This window comes from Medicago sativa, chromosome 7 (genome assembly GCF_051527215.1).
Source record: "Medicago sativa cultivar Bolivia chromosome 7, Bolivia_mono, whole genome shotgun sequence".
Taxonomy (NCBI): Eukaryota; Viridiplantae; Streptophyta; class Magnoliopsida; order Fabales; family Fabaceae; genus Medicago; species Medicago sativa.
Window position 1 is genome coordinate 100,649,923 of NC_140755.1, and position 18,077 is coordinate 100,667,999.

At 34.1% G+C, this 18,077-nt stretch overlaps 2 protein-coding genes across 2 annotated transcripts; both read left to right on the plus strand.

Annotated features, from left to right (window-relative positions):
* The first annotated feature begins 230 nt into the window (after nt 1-230).
* Nucleotides 231-4,794, plus strand: LOC146911249 (uncharacterized). Its single transcript, XM_085723431.1, has 4 exons — nt 231-661; nt 757-1,685; nt 1,839-3,041; nt 3,134-4,794. The coding sequence occupies exons 1-4, from the start codon at nt 243-245 to the stop codon at nt 4,792-4,794; spliced, it is 4,212 nt and encodes a 1,403-aa protein (XP_085579557.1). The 5' UTR covers nt 231-242.
* Nucleotides 4,795-12,726: 7,932 nt separating this feature from the next.
* LOC146911250 (putative L-cysteine desulfhydrase, chloroplastic) lies at nt 12,727-16,615 on the plus strand. Its single transcript, XM_085723432.1, has 2 exons — nt 12,727-14,236; nt 16,294-16,615. The coding sequence occupies exon 1, from the start codon at nt 12,871-12,873 to the stop codon at nt 14,230-14,232; it is 1,362 nt and encodes a 453-aa protein (XP_085579558.1). The 5' UTR covers nt 12,727-12,870; the 3' UTR covers nt 14,233-14,236; nt 16,294-16,615.
* The last annotated feature ends 1,462 nt before the right edge of the window (nt 16,616-18,077 follow it).

Genomic DNA, 18,077 nt, shown 5'->3' on the forward strand with positions numbered 1-18,077 from the left:
TCTTCTACATTCAATAACAATGATTTGTCTCCTCTTGATGTTGTTGATGATACCGATGATGTCTTAATGCGTTTGTTGCGAAGAAGTGAGGAGCAGGGTAAATAATTTCAATGATTTGTGGATATTATGTTTAGTTATGGTTTTGCTTCATAACTTATTTTTGAAATTTTTGAAAGTGGTAGAATGCGTTATTAATCCATGCAATTTTATTTTGTTTGTTAGTGTATGTGGATAGTGGTGAAATGAATGTAGTATGCCAACAATGTGGTGCAATGGTATGGTACGCAGAGCGCACTGAAAAACATTTTGTTGCCGTTTTACCCAAAGTTTCACTGTGTTGTATGAAAGGAAAAATTACTCTGCCTTACATGCTCGAGCCTCCTACCTTGATAAGAAATTTGTTTTCTGGATTGGATGCACGTAGTAGCCATTTTCTCTCAAACATAAGATCTTATAACAATATGTTTGCCTTCACATCCATGGGAGGAAAGGTTGTAACCGAACGCAACGACGGTCGTGGTCCTCCACAATTTGTTATCTCTGGTCAAAACTATCATAGGATTGGCAGTTTGGTTCCAAGTGACGGGGATAGGCCAAGATTTTGTCAGTTATACATATACGACACCCAGAACGAATTGTCCAATCGGTTGTCCCACTTCAGGTTGGTTGTTTATATTTTTGAAAAATATTAGAGTTATTAGTTTACTTTTGGTTTTACGATGTGATATAATAAATGTTGATGTGCTTAATTTGTAGCGATAGGCCGGAGGGAGGCGGTCTTGATCCATCCTTGGTGAGAGATTTGTTGAATGTATTTGATGAGCATAATCGATTGGTTAAAAGTTTTAGGATGGTGCGTGATTTTCGATTGGCAAATGAAAATATACCGGTTAGATTGCGTTTGTTTCGTAATAGAGAGTTTGACTCTCGCACGTACAATGTGCCAGAAGTTCATGAAGTTGCAGCTCTGATTGTTGGAGATTTTGATGATTCGGGAGAAGGTCGGGACATTGTTGTTAAAGAAAGGGGTGGATTCTTGCAGCGTATACATGAAACCCATGCGAAGTATATCCCGTTGCAATATCCATTGTTGTTTCCGTTTGGAGAGGATCAGTACCAGGAGAATATTGAATTGAATGAGTTGACAGCGACTGGAACGGTTAAGAAACGTGTTCGTGTTAGTGTGCGTGAGTTTGTAGCTTTTCGAATTCAGGAAAGGAGCATTGAAAATTCAGTTATCTTTCAGGGCAGGCGGTTGTTCCAACAATTTGTTGTTGATTTGTATTCGATGATAGAGTCCCAGCGTTTATCCTTTATTCGGAACAATCAAGGTACAATACGGTCAAGTTTCTTGGGTGGTGTTGAAGAGGCTGTTAGACGCGGTGATTGTGATGCTTCATCGATTGGAACACGTGTTGTTTTACCTGCTTCATTCACAGGAGGAAGAAGGTATATGTTTAATAATTGTCAAGATGCAATGGCTATATGCAAGAAGTATGGCTATCCAGATTTGTTTCTCACTGTTACATGTAATCCCAAATGGATTGAGATTCAACGCCATCTATCAAGAACTGGAAACTTTGCCCCATATAGGCCAGATATTTGTTGCAGAGTTTTTCATATTAAGTTGGAAGAGATGATGGCTGATTTTCGGAAAGGTGAATTTTTTGGAAAAGTTATAGCAAGTAAGTTACTTATTTTTAATTTTAAGGTTAAATTGTTTTTATACAATTATATTTTTACTATGTTTATGGTTTATACTTTTTCATCCCTATTTTAGAAATTATTTATAGGTGTATTGGCAAATGAAATTTTAATTGAGTATTTTTTTTTTTTAGGTCTATATACCATTGAGTTTCAAAAACGTGGTTTGCCACATGCTCATATTCTCTTGTGGCTTGATCCAAGAAATAAATTAAACACCCCTAATTCCATCAACTCTGTGATTTCTGCTGAGTTGCCGGATGATGTACTATACCCTAAATTGTATGCAGCAGTGACACGTTTCATGATTCACGGTCCATGTGGATTTGCTAGACCTAATTCTCCCTGCATGAAAGACCGTCATTGTTCAAAGTTTTACCCAAAGAAGTTTGTTAATAGGACTTCCTTTGATGAAAGTGGGTACCCAGTTTACCGGCGTCGAGATCTTGGAATTAAGGTTATGAAGAATGATATCCAGTTGGATAATCGTAGTGTTGTTCCGTATAACCCTACACTTATTATGAAGTATCAAGCCCATGTGAACATTGAATATTGCAATAGGTCAAATTGCATTAAGTATTTGTTCAAATATATCACCAAAGGGGTTGACAGGGTCACTGTTTCTTTGCAAATTTCCGATGAAGGATGTGTTGATGAAATCCAACAGTATTATGATTGCCGCTATCTTTCTCCATGTGAATCGATATGGAGAATATTCAAATTTGATATTCACAATAGATGGCCCCCAGTACAACGGTTGACTTTCCATGTTAGTGGTGGACAAAGGGTTGCTTTCCAGGAAAATGCTAATTTGGATGGGGTTCTCGCCAGGAATAGAGAGAAGAATACAATGTTTACTGCATGGATGGAAGCTAATAAGATCTATGAATCAGGACGTTTGTTGACCTACACGCAGTTCCCGTCTTCCTTTGTGTATGATTCAGAAGATCGTGTTTGGAATCCTCGGAAAAAAGGACAATCTGTTGGGAGGTTGACGTTTGTGCCACAATGCTCACGGGAATTATACTACATGAGATTATTATTGAATGTTCAGGTTGGTTGTACTAGCTTTGAGGATGTAAGAACTGTTGACGGTCAAGTGTTTGATTCTTATCGTGAGGCATGTGGTGCATTGGGTTTATTGGCTGATGATCGAGAATTTATTGATGCCCTTATTGAACAAGGAGTTATTTGTTCAGGGTCCTCTGTTCGAAAGACTTTTGCAAATTTGTTGTTGTGTTGTTCTCTTGGTGATCCACTGAATGTTTGGGAGCAGACATGGGAGATATTGTCTGATGGAATTTTGTATGAAAGGCGAAGGTTGCTTCATATTCCAGGTATGTTCTATTGACTATCAATTGTTTGAGTTAAACTTTGAGTGTATATAATGGTTATTGATTCGAGTTATTGTGTTAATAAACTTTCACAGATTTGACTATATCTTCTGAAGATTTGAAGCAACTCTGCTTGATTGAGATTGACAAGCTCTTGCGAGGTAACGGGAAATCACTTGAAGATTTTGAGTGCATGCCCAAGTTAGATTCTCATGTGGATGAACCATTCAACAACATCTTATTGGCGAATGAATTATCGTATGACTCAGCCGATATGTCTTCGAAACACAACGATTTGTTTGTGAACTTGAATGAAGAGCAGATGTTTGCTTACCATCAAATATTGGATGCTGTTTACGGAAATTTAGGTCGGATGTTTTTTGTTGATGGGTATGGTGGGACTGGAAAGACGTATCTTTGGAATGCTTTATCCTTCAAACTTCGTTCAGAGGGTAAGATTGTGCTCAACGTTGCCTCAAGTGGGATTGCATCTTTGCTTCTTCCTGGTGGAAAAACTGCTCATTCTCAGTTTGCAATACCATTGGTTCTAATTGAAGAGTCGTTTTGTAAAATTGATAAGGATAGCAAAAAGGCAGAGTTATTGGCAATGGCAAGTTTGATTATATGGGACGAGGCTCCGATGATCAACAGACTGGCGTTTGAGGCTTTCGATCGTACCTTGCGTGATATAATGAATAAGAATGGGGGTGATGCCTTGAATTTACCGTTCGGTGGGAAAACTATAGTGTTTGGTGGTGATTTCCGACAAATACTTCCTGTTGTTCCTAAAGGAGGTCGTGCAGATGTTGTTCATGCTACTATAAATTCATCTCTATTGTGGCGGTGGTGCAAGGTTTTGAAGTTGACCAAAAATATGCGGTTGGAAGGGTCCTCTGATAGTGGTGAAACTGAGTCATTGAGGGATTTTGCCCAATGGATTCTCAATATTGGTGATGGTAGAATAGGGGAACAAATTGATGGTGAGGCTTCTGTTGAAATCCCTGCTGATTTGCTTGTGAAGACATCTGGTGATTTTTTGGCTGATATTGTTGGGGCAACGTATCCTGATTTACTTCAAAACATGCAAGACTTTTCTTTTTTCCAAGACCGGGCTATTCTAGCTCCTACGCTTGAGTTGGTTGAAAGGGTTAATGATTTTGTGATGACTCTTATACCTGGAGAAGAAAAGGAATACTTGAGTTGTGATACCATATGCAAATGCGATGAAGATGTTGGAATTGATCAGAGGTGGATCACAACCGAGTTTTTAAATGATATCAAATGTTCAGGGATGCCAAACCATAAATTGCATTTGAAGGTAGGTGTCCCGGTAATGTTGCTTAGGAATATTGATGTCTCATCTGGACTTTGCAATGGTACCCGGTTGACAATTGCATCAATGGGAAAGAATATTATTTCTGCAATAGTTGTTAACGGGCCTCATAGTGGTGAGATAGTCTATATCACTCGGATGAATTTAGTGCCTTCGGATGCAAATGTGTCCATTACTTTTCAAAGGAGGCAGTTTCCTTTGTGTCTGTGCTTTGCAATGACAATTAACAAGAGTCAAGGACAGACATTGTCCACTGTTGGACTTTATTTACCAAGGCCGGTTTTTACACATGGTCAACTTTATGTTGCTGTGTCCCGTGTTAGATCAAGGAATGGGTTGAAAATCTTAATAACTGATGATGATGGTAAGCCATCGACGTCAACGACAAATGTGGTCTACCATGAAGTCTTCCAGAAGATTTGACTGTTGTTAGTTGCAGATCTGTAGTATGTTGTGTTATAAGTATGGTTGTTTAAGTATTATTGGAATAAAAGTGTCAGTGTGTAACTTATGGACCTGTTGTTTGTCATAGTATATTAGTTTGTATGATGTTTCACCAATTTGGTGTGCTTTATGTAAGGTTGTTGAATAAAATTGTAACTTACTTCTTTGTGTCACTGCCACTTTGTGTTCATATTATGCCCAATTTTTTTCATTGATGTTTTGGGTTTTGTTTTGGATTAAGTCTGCAGTGGCGTGGTTTGTTTTTTGTTACATTTTTGTCGTTGCTTGCTATGCTTTGTCGTTGTACAGGTTCCTGGTTTTCATCCGTCGTTGATTCCACCCGTGCGACGCACGGGCAGCACACTAGTTCTATCTACATCAAATGAATGTGAAAAAGAAAAGAAAAAAAAACTTAGAGTATATTCCATTTTACATTAACGATATAATATAGGAAAATATATCAATCATCTTTATATAATACAAAAGCTTACATCTTTGGGCAAAAGTACACGTGGCATCACAAGTTTCTCTCAAGCATTTATTGCTCCTCTAACAAAAATGTTGCAATGCATTGTACATTTGATCATTGCCTTAACTACGTTTTGTATATATTACATTCATTCCATTTATTTAAAATGAAATAATTATATGTATTATGTAAATTTAAATTGAACCATATTGTCTTATCACCGTAAACTAAATTATATAAAGATTAGAACAGAAACAATAAACCACTTTTATGTATGAGATAATACCAAACTAAATTTTTTTTTTCTTTTTCGACTTTAATTTCAAAAAATTATTATAGAAAAATTTCAAATATTCATTCACACAGTTCCATGTTCTATGCTAAATTATTATAGAAAAATTTCAAATATTCATTCTTCAACTTTCCTCCTCATATATCGCCACAATCCCATGTTTTATGCTAAATTATTATAGAAAAATAATCAATGTCTTCAATGCTATTAGTGTAGAATCAATATTACCCTTGATTTCATCTCACAGTTTATGCAAAGATTCATTCTACCCACGATTAGTATATAAAGGAAGCATTGCTACATTCAAGAACTGCCATATTCGAAATCACTATTTTCAACCTTATTCTCTTTTACTTTATCCCTCAATACTCATTCTATGTATTGCTAATTTTTATTTCTTATTCTTAGGGGGGTGTCTTGGATTAAGATTTTAAAAGACTATTTTGGTAAAAGAAGTCTTTGAGATTTTAAAAGACTTTGTAAGATTGTATTGATTCTGTGAGATTTTAAAAGACTTTTTTTAAAAACCAATTTTTTTTTCAAGAAATTTTCGTTTTTGTTTAGCTTATTAAGGGGGTAAATCAAAACAATTTTTTTTACAGGGGGGTAAATAAAAAAATAAAATTACAGGGTGTAAAACCGAAAATGACATATATTACAAGGGGTAAAGGCCTATTAACCCGTTTTTTTAACAAGACCATAATCATTTATAATTACTGAATTCTTTTCTACCGTGTCTCTATTAATCTTAAGTTACTGTAAATATAGCTTCCAATCTAAACGTTTGTCATAGAAATAGAATAGTGATCTATCTTCTACCAGTTTTGTATTTCTCCAACCTGTTTTTTATGTGATAGTTGATAATTGTTTTTTGATTTGTGGTAACTATAAACTAACATATTATTCTACTATAGGTTTGTTTAACTATTGTTGGTTTATCAATTAAACCATGTGTACTTAGTTGTAGCTCTCTCTTTGTTGTTTTCACTTTTGTGTTTAGATGCTAGCTATCTTATTCGGTTTAAAAAAAAAAATTGCTAACTACTTTGTTATTTGTTCACTTTGTTTATGATAGCCAATATACCATATAACTTAGCAGTTAGTAATCCATCTCACGTGATCTTATAAACTTTTCCTCAACACACTTCATAATAGATCACAACAAGACATAATTAAATAATTCAAGGATGTAAACATTAACTCACAATTCTCATATCTAGATATAGCTATATTCTATGAAGCCAAATACAAACACGACACAGACCCCAACATGGATAATAATCTGAGAAAATGAAGTAATTCAGTGTCACCATAAGTGTCATAGCCTCATAGGCTATATGGCTATATTTTTTTTTTATTTTGTGAAGAAAAAATAAAAAATAAATAAAATAAATAAATAACTATACGTATTCTAAAGCGTCAATGACATCAAAATATAAATCCATGACTTTTGGAGTGAATGACTAACGACAAATCTTATATGCAGAAGAATAAGATCATATATAGTCCTGAGTACGGTAAGAACTCCACCAAAGAGCAAATGTGAAGGAATTTTTAATAATAAAGGTTTAATAAAAAAAGGGTTAATTAAATTTTTAGTCCCTATAAATATTCACAGTTTTGTTTTTAGTCCCTACAAAATAAAATCACACTTTTTAGTCCCTGTGACATTTTCCTTAAGCATTTTAGGGACCAAAAATGTTGATGAATTTTTTTTACAGGGATTAAAAATGTTGATGGAAAAATTTTATAGGGACTAAAAATGCTGATGAAAAATTTTATAGGGACTTAAAAGTGTGATTTTAATTTGTAGGGACTAAAAACAAAATTCTGAATATTTATAGGGATCATTTACTTAATTAACCCTAAAAAAAATAGTATGAAACCAAATGACATCTCAAAACTAAATTTTAGGATAAAAATGACATCCAAACACAAACAAAATAATTCATCATAATGTTGGAACTTCGAGGGAATCTACACTAGGATGAATCATCATATTAGACCAAGAGTAACCATATAAGTGAGATTGATATCACATCTTCGCTTCAAATGTCTAATAAGCATCTATTTTGTTAACATAACACATTTACATTTTTCTATTGTCGGATCCCACCAAAGAACAAAAGTGAAGGAATTTTAAATAATAAGGGTTCAAGAAAAAAATGCATCAAAGTGAATGACATACAAGAACAAAAATTTAAGATAAAAGAAATTTAGCATATGACATCCAAAAATGAACAAAACAATTCACCACAATGTTTGGACTTTCAGCGGAGTCTATACTAAGTTTGATAATCGTGTTAGACTAAGAGCAATCACACAAGTGATATTGACACCACATTTGTATTCAAATCTTTAAGATATATATTAGGTATAAGGATCGTCTCACTTATACGCCTCTTATCGTCTACTCTTGCATCTAATGTGAAACTTTAACTCACATATGACATATGACATATTAACATATCTCTCTTTAAATGTGAGACTCTCTGCATCTGTGATCTGGTAACGTAACCAAATAAGATAAGATAAAGGCATAACAAAAGCTTAAGATAAATAAATTAAATAAATGACATGTAAAAATTCACAAAGAATTTATCGCAATGTACCATACAAGTGAGATTGACGCCACATCCTCACACAAAATCTTAAGACATTAGGTAAATGAGTCGTCTCACTTATATGTTGTTCAAACTCTACTCTTTCATTCAATGTTGAACATTAACCGACAATTGACACATTAAGATCTCTTAATTAAGTGTGCAATTATCTGGGTCCTTAATAATTTGACATATTCAAATAAGGTCAAACGGAGGCACAACATGTGTAAAAAAGGTGGGTTAGTACGTAGTGGTTTCACGAAGGAAGATTTATGTACCTTTCTTTCATCAGAAGAGAGAAAAAAATTATAAATAAAAAAACAAATACGGAGGTTTATGTACCTATTTTTGTCATAATATTCTACACATTTCTGGAAAATTTTATTAAAAAATATGAAGGTTAGACATGAGTTAACTGAAAAGTAGGGACTAATTTTATGGATGGAAAATTTTGGGGGGACCAAAAACCTAAAGAATCTTTTAGGGGAACTAAAATAAAATGTTTGTATATTTAGGGGGACCATTTACTTATTTGACCAAAAAAATCAAGCAAATGGAATTCAAAAACTAACAAACCTACCATCATAAAGTTACGAGTTATGAGGGAGTCTACAATTGGTTGGATCATTGTATATAGCTAAGAGAAATCCCGCAGATGAGACTAACACCACATCTTCATCCAAAAACTTAACTTATATGTTGCTCAATATCTACTATTGCATCTAATAGAGAAGTTTAAATACACATGACACATTAACACCTCTCCCTTAAATGTGAGACTCTCTATGTCTATGATTTGGTGAAATAGTTGAATAAGGTGTCGTAGGTACAAATGGTAAAAAAATGTGGGTTGGTGGTGATTTCATACAAGGGTATTTTTTCTCCTTTCTTTCATGAGAAAAGAGAAAGTAAATTAGAAAAGGAAATAAGATGAAAAAGGAATTTGAATATGAAAGAAATGATAAGGGAAAATAACGAATTACTGGTAATTTTATGGGTTTAATTTGTTGAAAGAGTTGGATATTGTTAAGTAAATATGATACCAAAATATCAAGCTCATTAAACAAATTCAACATCAATTTCAAATGTTTAATAAGCACGTATTTTGTCGACTCAACATAACACATATTTTGTCAAATTTCAGATTGACACCACATTTTCATTTAAATTCTTTAGGTTTATGTATATGATCATCTTACTTATAAGTTATTCAACATCTATTGTAGAAATTTAACTCAAATTTGATTCATTAACATCTCTCCCTCAAGTGTGCGACTTTTTGTGTCTGTGATTATGTGATATAGTCAAATAAGGTTAAACGAAGGCACAACATGGTCAAAGTAGCGATTTGATTGTAATTTAATATAGGGGGTTTATGTTCTTTTCTTTCATGAGAAAATAAAATGAAAACTAGAAAAATATAGAAGATGAAAAAGAAACTTGAGATCGAGAAATATATATGTCTAATAAAAAAGAAACTTTAAATTGAGAGATTGAGTGAGTTGCCGGTAATTTTATGGGTTTATTGAAGGAGTTGGATATTTTTTTATGATTACTTTAGTAAAAAGTTAGACACAATTAAAAAAAATGCCACAACATTTAGAAATGTCTAATAAACACGAATTTTGTCAACTCGGCACAATACATTAAGTGTTTTTATTTGGTCAAATTCTAACAAAGACCAAAAATGAAGGAATTTAAAATAATAGAGATTGATTAAAAAATGTTGCATGAAAACGATTCAAATCCAAAAGATTAATTTGAATATAAAAATTAAACAAATGACATCTAAAAACTAACCAAATAATTCATCATAATGTTTATTTACGAGGGAATTTACAATGAATTGTATTATCACATTACGCTAAGAGCAGCCACACAAATATCATAATGTTTGGATTTTTATGGGAGACTGACTACATTGGGTTGCATAGTCATATTAGGCTAAGAACAACCACACAAATATCATAATGTTTGGATTTTCGTGGGACACTACATTGGGTTGCATAGTCATACTAGGCTAAGAGCAACCACACAAGTGAGATTGACATCACATCTTCCTCCAAAATCTTAAGACACTACGTATATGAGTCAACTCACTTATATGTTGTTCAACATCTACTCTTTCTTACACTATAATTTTAACCCACTTGACACATTAACATCTCTTCATTAAGTGTCAGAGTCTTCGTGTTCGTGATCCATCACCAAGAACCACTCCTTCTCTCCCACAATATTAAACCGGGACATCATACAACTGTTGGGCCTTATGGGGAGCCAACACTGGTGTGGATTGACACATTTGAGAAAGACCAACCACACAAGTGAGAGAGATATCACATCTTCATCCAAAATTTTAAGACTTAAGTATGTATTTTGTCACTTATTTGTTGTTCAATGTGCACTCCTTTTATCCAGTGTTAAGTTTTAAATGACATTTGAGACATCACAATATCATCTCCCTTAAGTATGATGAAATTCTAGCCCGTGCTTGGCACGGGTGTCCATACTAGTTAATATTAATTAATAATGATAACTTGTTAAAATTATTAAGATTTGCTAAAAATTATGGGACTAGTTTGAACAATTTTTTTATAATATGTTTGATTTAGAAACTTACTCTCGTAATGAATAAAATGGATATAAGAGATTGGACAAAAACATAATTTTTGTCTTTCACTAAACCACAAAACAAATATTTGTTTATATATCCTTCTACAATTTTGTTTTCTCATATATTGTTTTGTGTTATGATTTTCTTTAAGTACTTATGGCTTTTTGAATCAACACTTTTTATTTATAATATGTATGTAATATAATTGATTTTTTTACAAATAAGAAAAGTATAATTGATGATGTAAGAAAAAAAAACAATTTGCCAAAAAGATGATGTAAGCAAAAATTGAAAATATGCTTAAAAAATTTAAACATGTGTGTAAAAAATCAATCAAAAATTTAAAAGTTTAAAGACGGTTAAATAACTTTTAATCTTGTATGACTAAAACTCTGCTAGAAAATTTATAATATGCAAACATGCCACTTCTTACAAAAAAACTTAACCTTAAATTTTATGTAAAAAAAATCAATTTTTTAAGTTTTAACGTGTTGGATGCATAATTCTCAACATTAAATTTCATTTTCAGATTTCTTAAAGGGTACATGTTAGCAATGTACCATAAATAAAATTATACAATATATGATAAGCTTTCAACCATCGCAAATTTATCATTTGTCACCCAATGAAAAAATTCTTCAAACGTAAGCCTTTTGTTCTAGAGTGGGTCAAGACCCTTTCCATCAATGGTTCAGATTCCTCGAATCACTAGTTTATAACCAGACCATCACATGGACTTGTCATAAATACACTGAGTCATGACTATCTAAGCCAATCTCAATTGCCTATTTTGGATCTTACGTCAAGTTTCTCTCATCCGCTCACATGTGCCCTCTAAGATAGTTGTCTGAATTAGGTTTAGGATTACGTTAAAGGTTAAACCCTAGTTCATCGCTGTAAATGCTAACACATAGCCTCCATCATGAATCATGATACACATATTTTTCACCCAGAAAACTCAGATATTCAACACATTCTTACTTGACGGTTCAAGAGTTTATAGGTACGCCACCTCTCTGGTGAGATGAAGGTGTTGCTGCTCAAGTTCGTCAACCTCAACTTATTCTAGTCACCTTCAAACCGCACATCGCTAACCCAACCCGAATTAGTGACGTCGTAAGTGGAAAATATTGTACGCATTTCACCGCCTTCATTTTACGGGCATTAAAGAGATTACCACCCTTTAATCAACACAGAACAACTTTAATTTCAAAGGCCCACAATACATAAATTACCACCCTTACACAATACATAAATTACCACCCTTACATATGATAAGCATTGCTGCATAGTTAAAGTTAATGGGATAATATTAGCATCAAAACTTGGATGAAAACTCTTCCAAGTTTCCCATTACACATTAAAGAGTAAAAAACCATCAAATTACGCTTATTATTTTGATGACAGAAAAATTCTTAAAAAAAAAATTGTTTATTCTACGAGCCAATCCACTAGCCTGCCGAGACAGGTTAATCACAGACAGAGTGGAACAAAACAAAGCGGAGTGATCCCATTTTACCATACCTTAACCTTACCAAAACTCAAGTCAATCAACTTTTTACCAACTTAAGTGACTCAACTGTTGATTGATGGAGTTACTAATTTCTTTCAGTAAGTCTAGGAAGTGTCATACCTAGGGGAATGTTGCCTGACTTGCTTGGTACTAAATTGCAGTTTTGCAGTCATAGTCGAATTTATTTACCAAAAAGATAAGACTTTTTTTTAATATAAAAAACGTAACAAGTAGGTAATTTTAGAGATACCACGCATTACGCAACACAAGTTGTGATTATTTAATTAGAACCCAGAAAATAAAAAAAATGCATGATTTGGTAGTAGTGTATTGAATGTAACGGGATTGGAGGTGGTGAATTTTGTAGTTTAGTGATTGATATTGTGCATGCTTATCCCACTTGTCTTCATTTCCTCAACTATAGCCTTTTCATTTCCACTCAGCTCAACACACGCACTCACTCTCGTCTCTTATTAACCATCATCCTCATCCCTTTCAGATCTCTCTCTTTTATTTTATGTTCTTTTCTTTTCTTTCTCCTAAATTATTTTCACCGTTAATTCAATGGCCTCTGAGAAAAACAATCACCACCGTTCAATCACAGACATCAACGGCACACACCTCACCCCCAAAAAACCTAAACTCTCTTCTTCCAATTTCATCACCGCTTCAGAAATTGAATCCGAATTCAGCCACCACGACGCCGCCGTCGCTCGCATTAACAACGGCAGCTTTGGCTCCTGTCCTTCCTCCATCCTCTCCGCTCAACAACAATGGCAGCTCAAGTATCTTCGTCAACCCGATCACTTCTACTTCAACCACCTCAAACCCGCCATCAACAACTCCCGCTCAATTATCCAAAACCTAGTCAACGCTAAAGACATCAACGAAATCGCTATCGTCGATAACGCCACCACCGCTGCCGCTATCGTTCTTCAACACACCGCTTGGTGTTTCCGTGAAGGTAAATTCAACAAAGGTGACGTCGTTGTTATGCTTCATTATGCTTACGGTGCTGTTAAGAAATCCATGGAGGCTTACGTCACTCGTGCTGGTGGGAAAGTGATTGAAGTTCCGTTACCTTTTCCGGTGAGTTCCAACGATGAGATTGTGACTGAGTTTAGAAAAGCTTTGGAAAAAGGGAAAGTTGATGGGAAGAAAATTAGATTAGCGGTGATTGATCATGTTACTTCTATGCCTTGTGTTGTGATTCCTGTGAAGGAATTGATTCAGATTTGCAGAGAGGAAGGTGTTGAACAGGTTTTTGTTGATGCTGCTCATGCAATTGGCTGTACTGATGTTGATATGCAAGATATTGGTGCTGATTTTTATACTAGTAATTTGCATAAGTGGTTTTTTTGTCCACCTTCTATCGCGTTTTTGTATACTAAAAAGAATCCTAAAACTGGTGGTGGTGATTTGCATCATCCTGTTGTGTCTCATGAGTATGGAAATGGATTAGCTGTGGAAAGTGCTTGGATTGGCACAAGGGATTATAGTGCTCAATTGGTGGTTCCTGAGGCTTTGGATTTTGTGAATAGGTTTGAAGGAGGGATTGAAGGGATTAAGAAGAGGAATCATGAAGCTGTTATTGAGATGGGAGAGATGTTGGTGAAAGCTTGGGGAACTCATCTTGGGAGTCCGAAACATATGTGTGCTAGTATGGTTATGGTTGGTTTGCCTACTTGTTTTGGGGTTAGAAGTGATTCTGATGCACTTAAGCTGAGGACACATTTGAGGGATGTTTTTGGAGTTGAAGTTCCTATATATTATAGACCGCCTAGAGATGGAGAAGTTGATCCTGTGACGGGGTATGCAAGGATTTCTTATCAGGTTTACAATAAGGTTGAGGACTATTACAAGTTTCGGGATGCTGTTAACCAACTGGTGGATAATGGGTTTGCTTGTACTCTTCTTTCAAAATGAAGAGGTTTGCTTACATTCCCTTTTGACAATATTTGTCGATTTTGTAATAATTGCTCCATGATAGGATGTTTGTTTAGCGTTAATAAATGACAACGGTTAGGTTGGTGATTGAAATAAAGACCGTTTCCATTTATCAAAATAAATGGATAAGTTCGGTACTATAGTTTTGCAGTTTACAGAGGATATAAAATATATTTTCAACATTGGTGATATTAATTAGGTCTTTAAATGATTCAAATTTGAATTTTATAAGCTGTATGAATTACATTCCTTTAGTGTTGTTGAATTTTGATTATGATGTTTTTTCGTGAACCCATGATCATGTCGCTTTGTTGTTCTCCTGGCTGGTGATCACTCAGCATCCTTTTTTTGTTCTTCTTCCAAACTGATAGCTTATTGTTGTTCTGTCCATGTCTATTGAAACCAATACATGTGTAAAATAATTGTTTGGAATATTGAATGATTCAAATTTCAGTTTTATAAGTTGCAGTAATTACATTCCTTTAGTGTTGTTGAATTTTGATTATGATGGTTGTCGTAAACCCATGATCATGCCGTCGTTTTGTTGTTCTCCTGGCCGGTGATCACTTAGCATCCTTTTCTTTGCAACCGGATAATAATAACTTATTGTTGTTCTATTCAGGTTTGTTAAAACCAATACATGTGCAATATTTGTCAGGAATATTGAATGATTCAAATTTGAGTTTTAAAAGTTGTAATGTTGTATTAATTGCATTCCTTTTTTGTTATTGACTTTTGATTATGATGTTTGTCGTGGACCTGTGATCATGTCGTGACGCTGGTGATCACTTAGCGTCGTTTTCTCTACAGACTGATAACTTATTGTTTTGTTCTATTCATGTGTGTTGAAACCAATACTTGTGTAAAATACTTGTCAGGAATATTAAATGATTCAAATTTGAATTTTATATTGTATTAATTATATCCCTATAGTGTTGTTGAATTTTGATCCTGATGTTTGTTGTAAACTTGTGATCATGCCATTTTGTTGTTCTTGTGGCTGGTGACCACTTAGGGTCATTGTCTTTGCAAACTGATAACATATTGTTGTTCTATGCATGCCGGTTGAAACCCAATACATGTTTAAAAACTTGTCAGGAGTATTTAATAGTTTCAAATTTGAATTTTAAAAATTGTACTAATTACATTCCTTTAGTGGTGTTGAATTTTGATTATGATGTATGTTGTGAACCTGTGATCACTTAGTGTCATTTTCTTTGCAAACTGATAACTTATTGTCGTTCTATGCATGTCTGTCAAAACCAATACATGTATAATATAAATGATTAAAATTTGAATTTTATAAGTTGAATTAATTACACTCTTTTAGTGTTGTTGAATTTTGATTATGATGCTTCCGTGATCGCATCATTTTGTTGTTCTCCTAGCTGGCAATCACTTAACGTCCTATTCTTTGCAAACTGATAAACTATTTTTCTGTTCTATGCATGTTTGCTGAAACCAATGCTTGTGTAAAATACTTGTCTGGAATATTAAATTATTCAAATTTGAATTTTATAAGCTGTACTAATCACATTCCTTTAGTGTTGTTGAATTTTGATTATGATTTCTGTCGTGAACTCGTGATCATGTCGTGTTGTTGTTCTCCTGGCTTGTGATTATGTCGTGAACTCGTGATCACTTAGCGCCGCTTTCTTTTCAAACTGGTAGCTTATTGCTCTGTTCTGTGCGTGTCTGTTGAAACCAATACTTGTATAGGATACTTGTTAGGGAAACAAGTATGATTCATCGCGGATAATTATTATTCCTTCATAACCAAAACCATCATTGAAAAGTAGCTGCTCTGTTCTCATACTTCTAAACATGGGAAAGAGAGATTTTTGTTTTTGTTTTTGGTACTACTGATGAACTTATATACTTCAAACTTCCGTGTGTGATTTGAGTATAGAGGCAGTAAATTCATTTGAAATTGTTAAGAATCCACGAAATAAATTTTGGTTTAACTGTTCTGCTTTTATTCCTTTAGCTGTGTTGTATTTGTTTTTACTCTTATTAGAGCGACATTCTGTTTATTTGCAGTTGAGAAGTATCAGTATCATCTTTCTGATGAATAAAAGCAATGGTTTAGTGATTGCTTTGTTGCTTGCAAGCTTTGCTAGTTGTGATGGTTTCGGTACCATGGACTGCATGCTTTGCCTGTAAACTACAGCAATTGCTTATGTTAGCTTTGCTGAGTAGAATTCCCTTGGAGTTGAGTAACATCAATATTGAGATCTATGGATTTATCATTGTAAATATAATTGTGATTCACTCAAGGTCTAATGATTCTCACCGTCGTTATACCAAGTTGTCAACTGCTTCTTCAGATTTATATCAAATTCCATCAGAAATTCAAGGTTGACATTTTTGTTTGTTTCGATTTTGAAAAAAAAAAATTGTTTTTAAAAAATGATTTGTTTTGGAAATGATTTTAAAGAGGTAATGCATCATTTTTCAAAGTTTTATAGGTTGATATTTTTTTTGGTTACATTATAGGTTGATATTTAGAATTAATTTTAATTATTAAAACAATTTTTTAATGAAAAATAATTTTGAGAAAGTAAAATGACATATGTGAGTGGTAAAGTGGTAACATCCTTTTAATGACGGGAAACATTTTTTTTTTAGTAAATAATGACGGGATTGGGAAATCGATTGACAGTTGATTAACTATCCTGTTTTGTTGGCAAAATTAACTGTTTTATTTTTATTTTAAAAAAAGTTAAATTAGCCCACTTAAATTTGTGGAATCAAACTTCAGATTTTGAAGAGAAACACGCTCTCAGGTTTCAAGCAAATATCACTAAATCAATTTAAATGGGTTAACTGTTTTTGTTATTTGCTTTCAGCTACATGCTCTTCCCATACTTAGAAAGTTTACAGCCTCCTTCCTACCACTGGAGTTGAATTCCCTGCGCCTTTATTATATGATCCTTTTCTAGCCGATCCCAAATGTATTTAGCTTTTGAGATAAAAGGATTGAACCATCTTTCGAATGTATTATTTCAATTCCTCGGAAATTGTCTGTCTCACCTAGCAGTTTGAGAGAAAGACGTGGATTAAGCTTGGTTATAATTTTCTGATTAATGAAATATGTGCTGTGGGGACAATGAGTGTGAAAAGAGAGGGACCACATTTGGTAGATCTGAAGCCTAGACCCAAGAGAGCATGTGCAAGACTCCAGTCCAAGCCCCATTGATCCGTGTTTGAGGGTATACAATGCTTTATTGAGCTTGTATACAACAATTATTTGTCAGCTTATTCGTAACCTGGTAGTTATTGCATGCATACTTTTTCATCCAGCAGCCCATATTTATACCTCGTTGTTGGATATGCCAATGAAGAGTAAGCGCCAAAGTAAGGAGATATGCTAATGGGACTGGCTTGACAATCGGGGTATAAGCCTGGTTGTCAGTGGAAACCGTTTCGCCACAAGTTGAGCCGTATACTTGTTAATGGTACTATCAGGGTTCTTGTACTGAACATGTATTACAGCAGTGTAGTTCCTCCATTACCTTAAAAAACATGGTTGATTTTCGTACTGCTTGTTGTCTAGACAAGCTCTACGACATGGAACAAATTTAATGTGTTGCCTGCCATCTAACCTTTCTACTAAGGTTTATGTTAAACCTTTTGAATTGGTATTCAATGATTTATTGGGACCTTCACCCATGGAAACCCACTTCTGTAGATGCCTACTTACACTATATTCGGATCTATCATCTATCATAAAAGACAGACATCTGACACTCATGGCCTTAGGCATCATTTGGTCATAATTTGTACCTGCACACAGAAAAAGCGTAGACTTGTCTTAGAAACAG

What these genes read in the sequence shown, in the direction of transcription:
- LOC146911249 (XM_085723431.1), top strand. Translation starts at nt 243, where the DNA reads ATGAATGTAGTATGCCAACAATGTGGTGCAATGGTATGGTACGCAGAG. An exon ending in TTTTGGAAAAGTTATAGCAA is followed by an intron (nt 1,686 to 1,838) that starts GTAAGTTACTTA and finishes TTTTTTTTTTAG; the next exon opens with GTCTATATACCATTGAGTTT. An exon ending in AAGGTTGCTTCATATTCCAG is followed by an intron (nt 3,042 to 3,133) that starts GTATGTTCTATT and finishes AAACTTTCACAG; the next exon opens with ATTTGACTATATCTTCTGAA.
- LOC146911250 (XM_085723432.1), top strand. Translation starts at nt 12,871, where the DNA reads ATGGCCTCTGAGAAAAACAATCACCACCGTTCAATCACAGACATCAAC.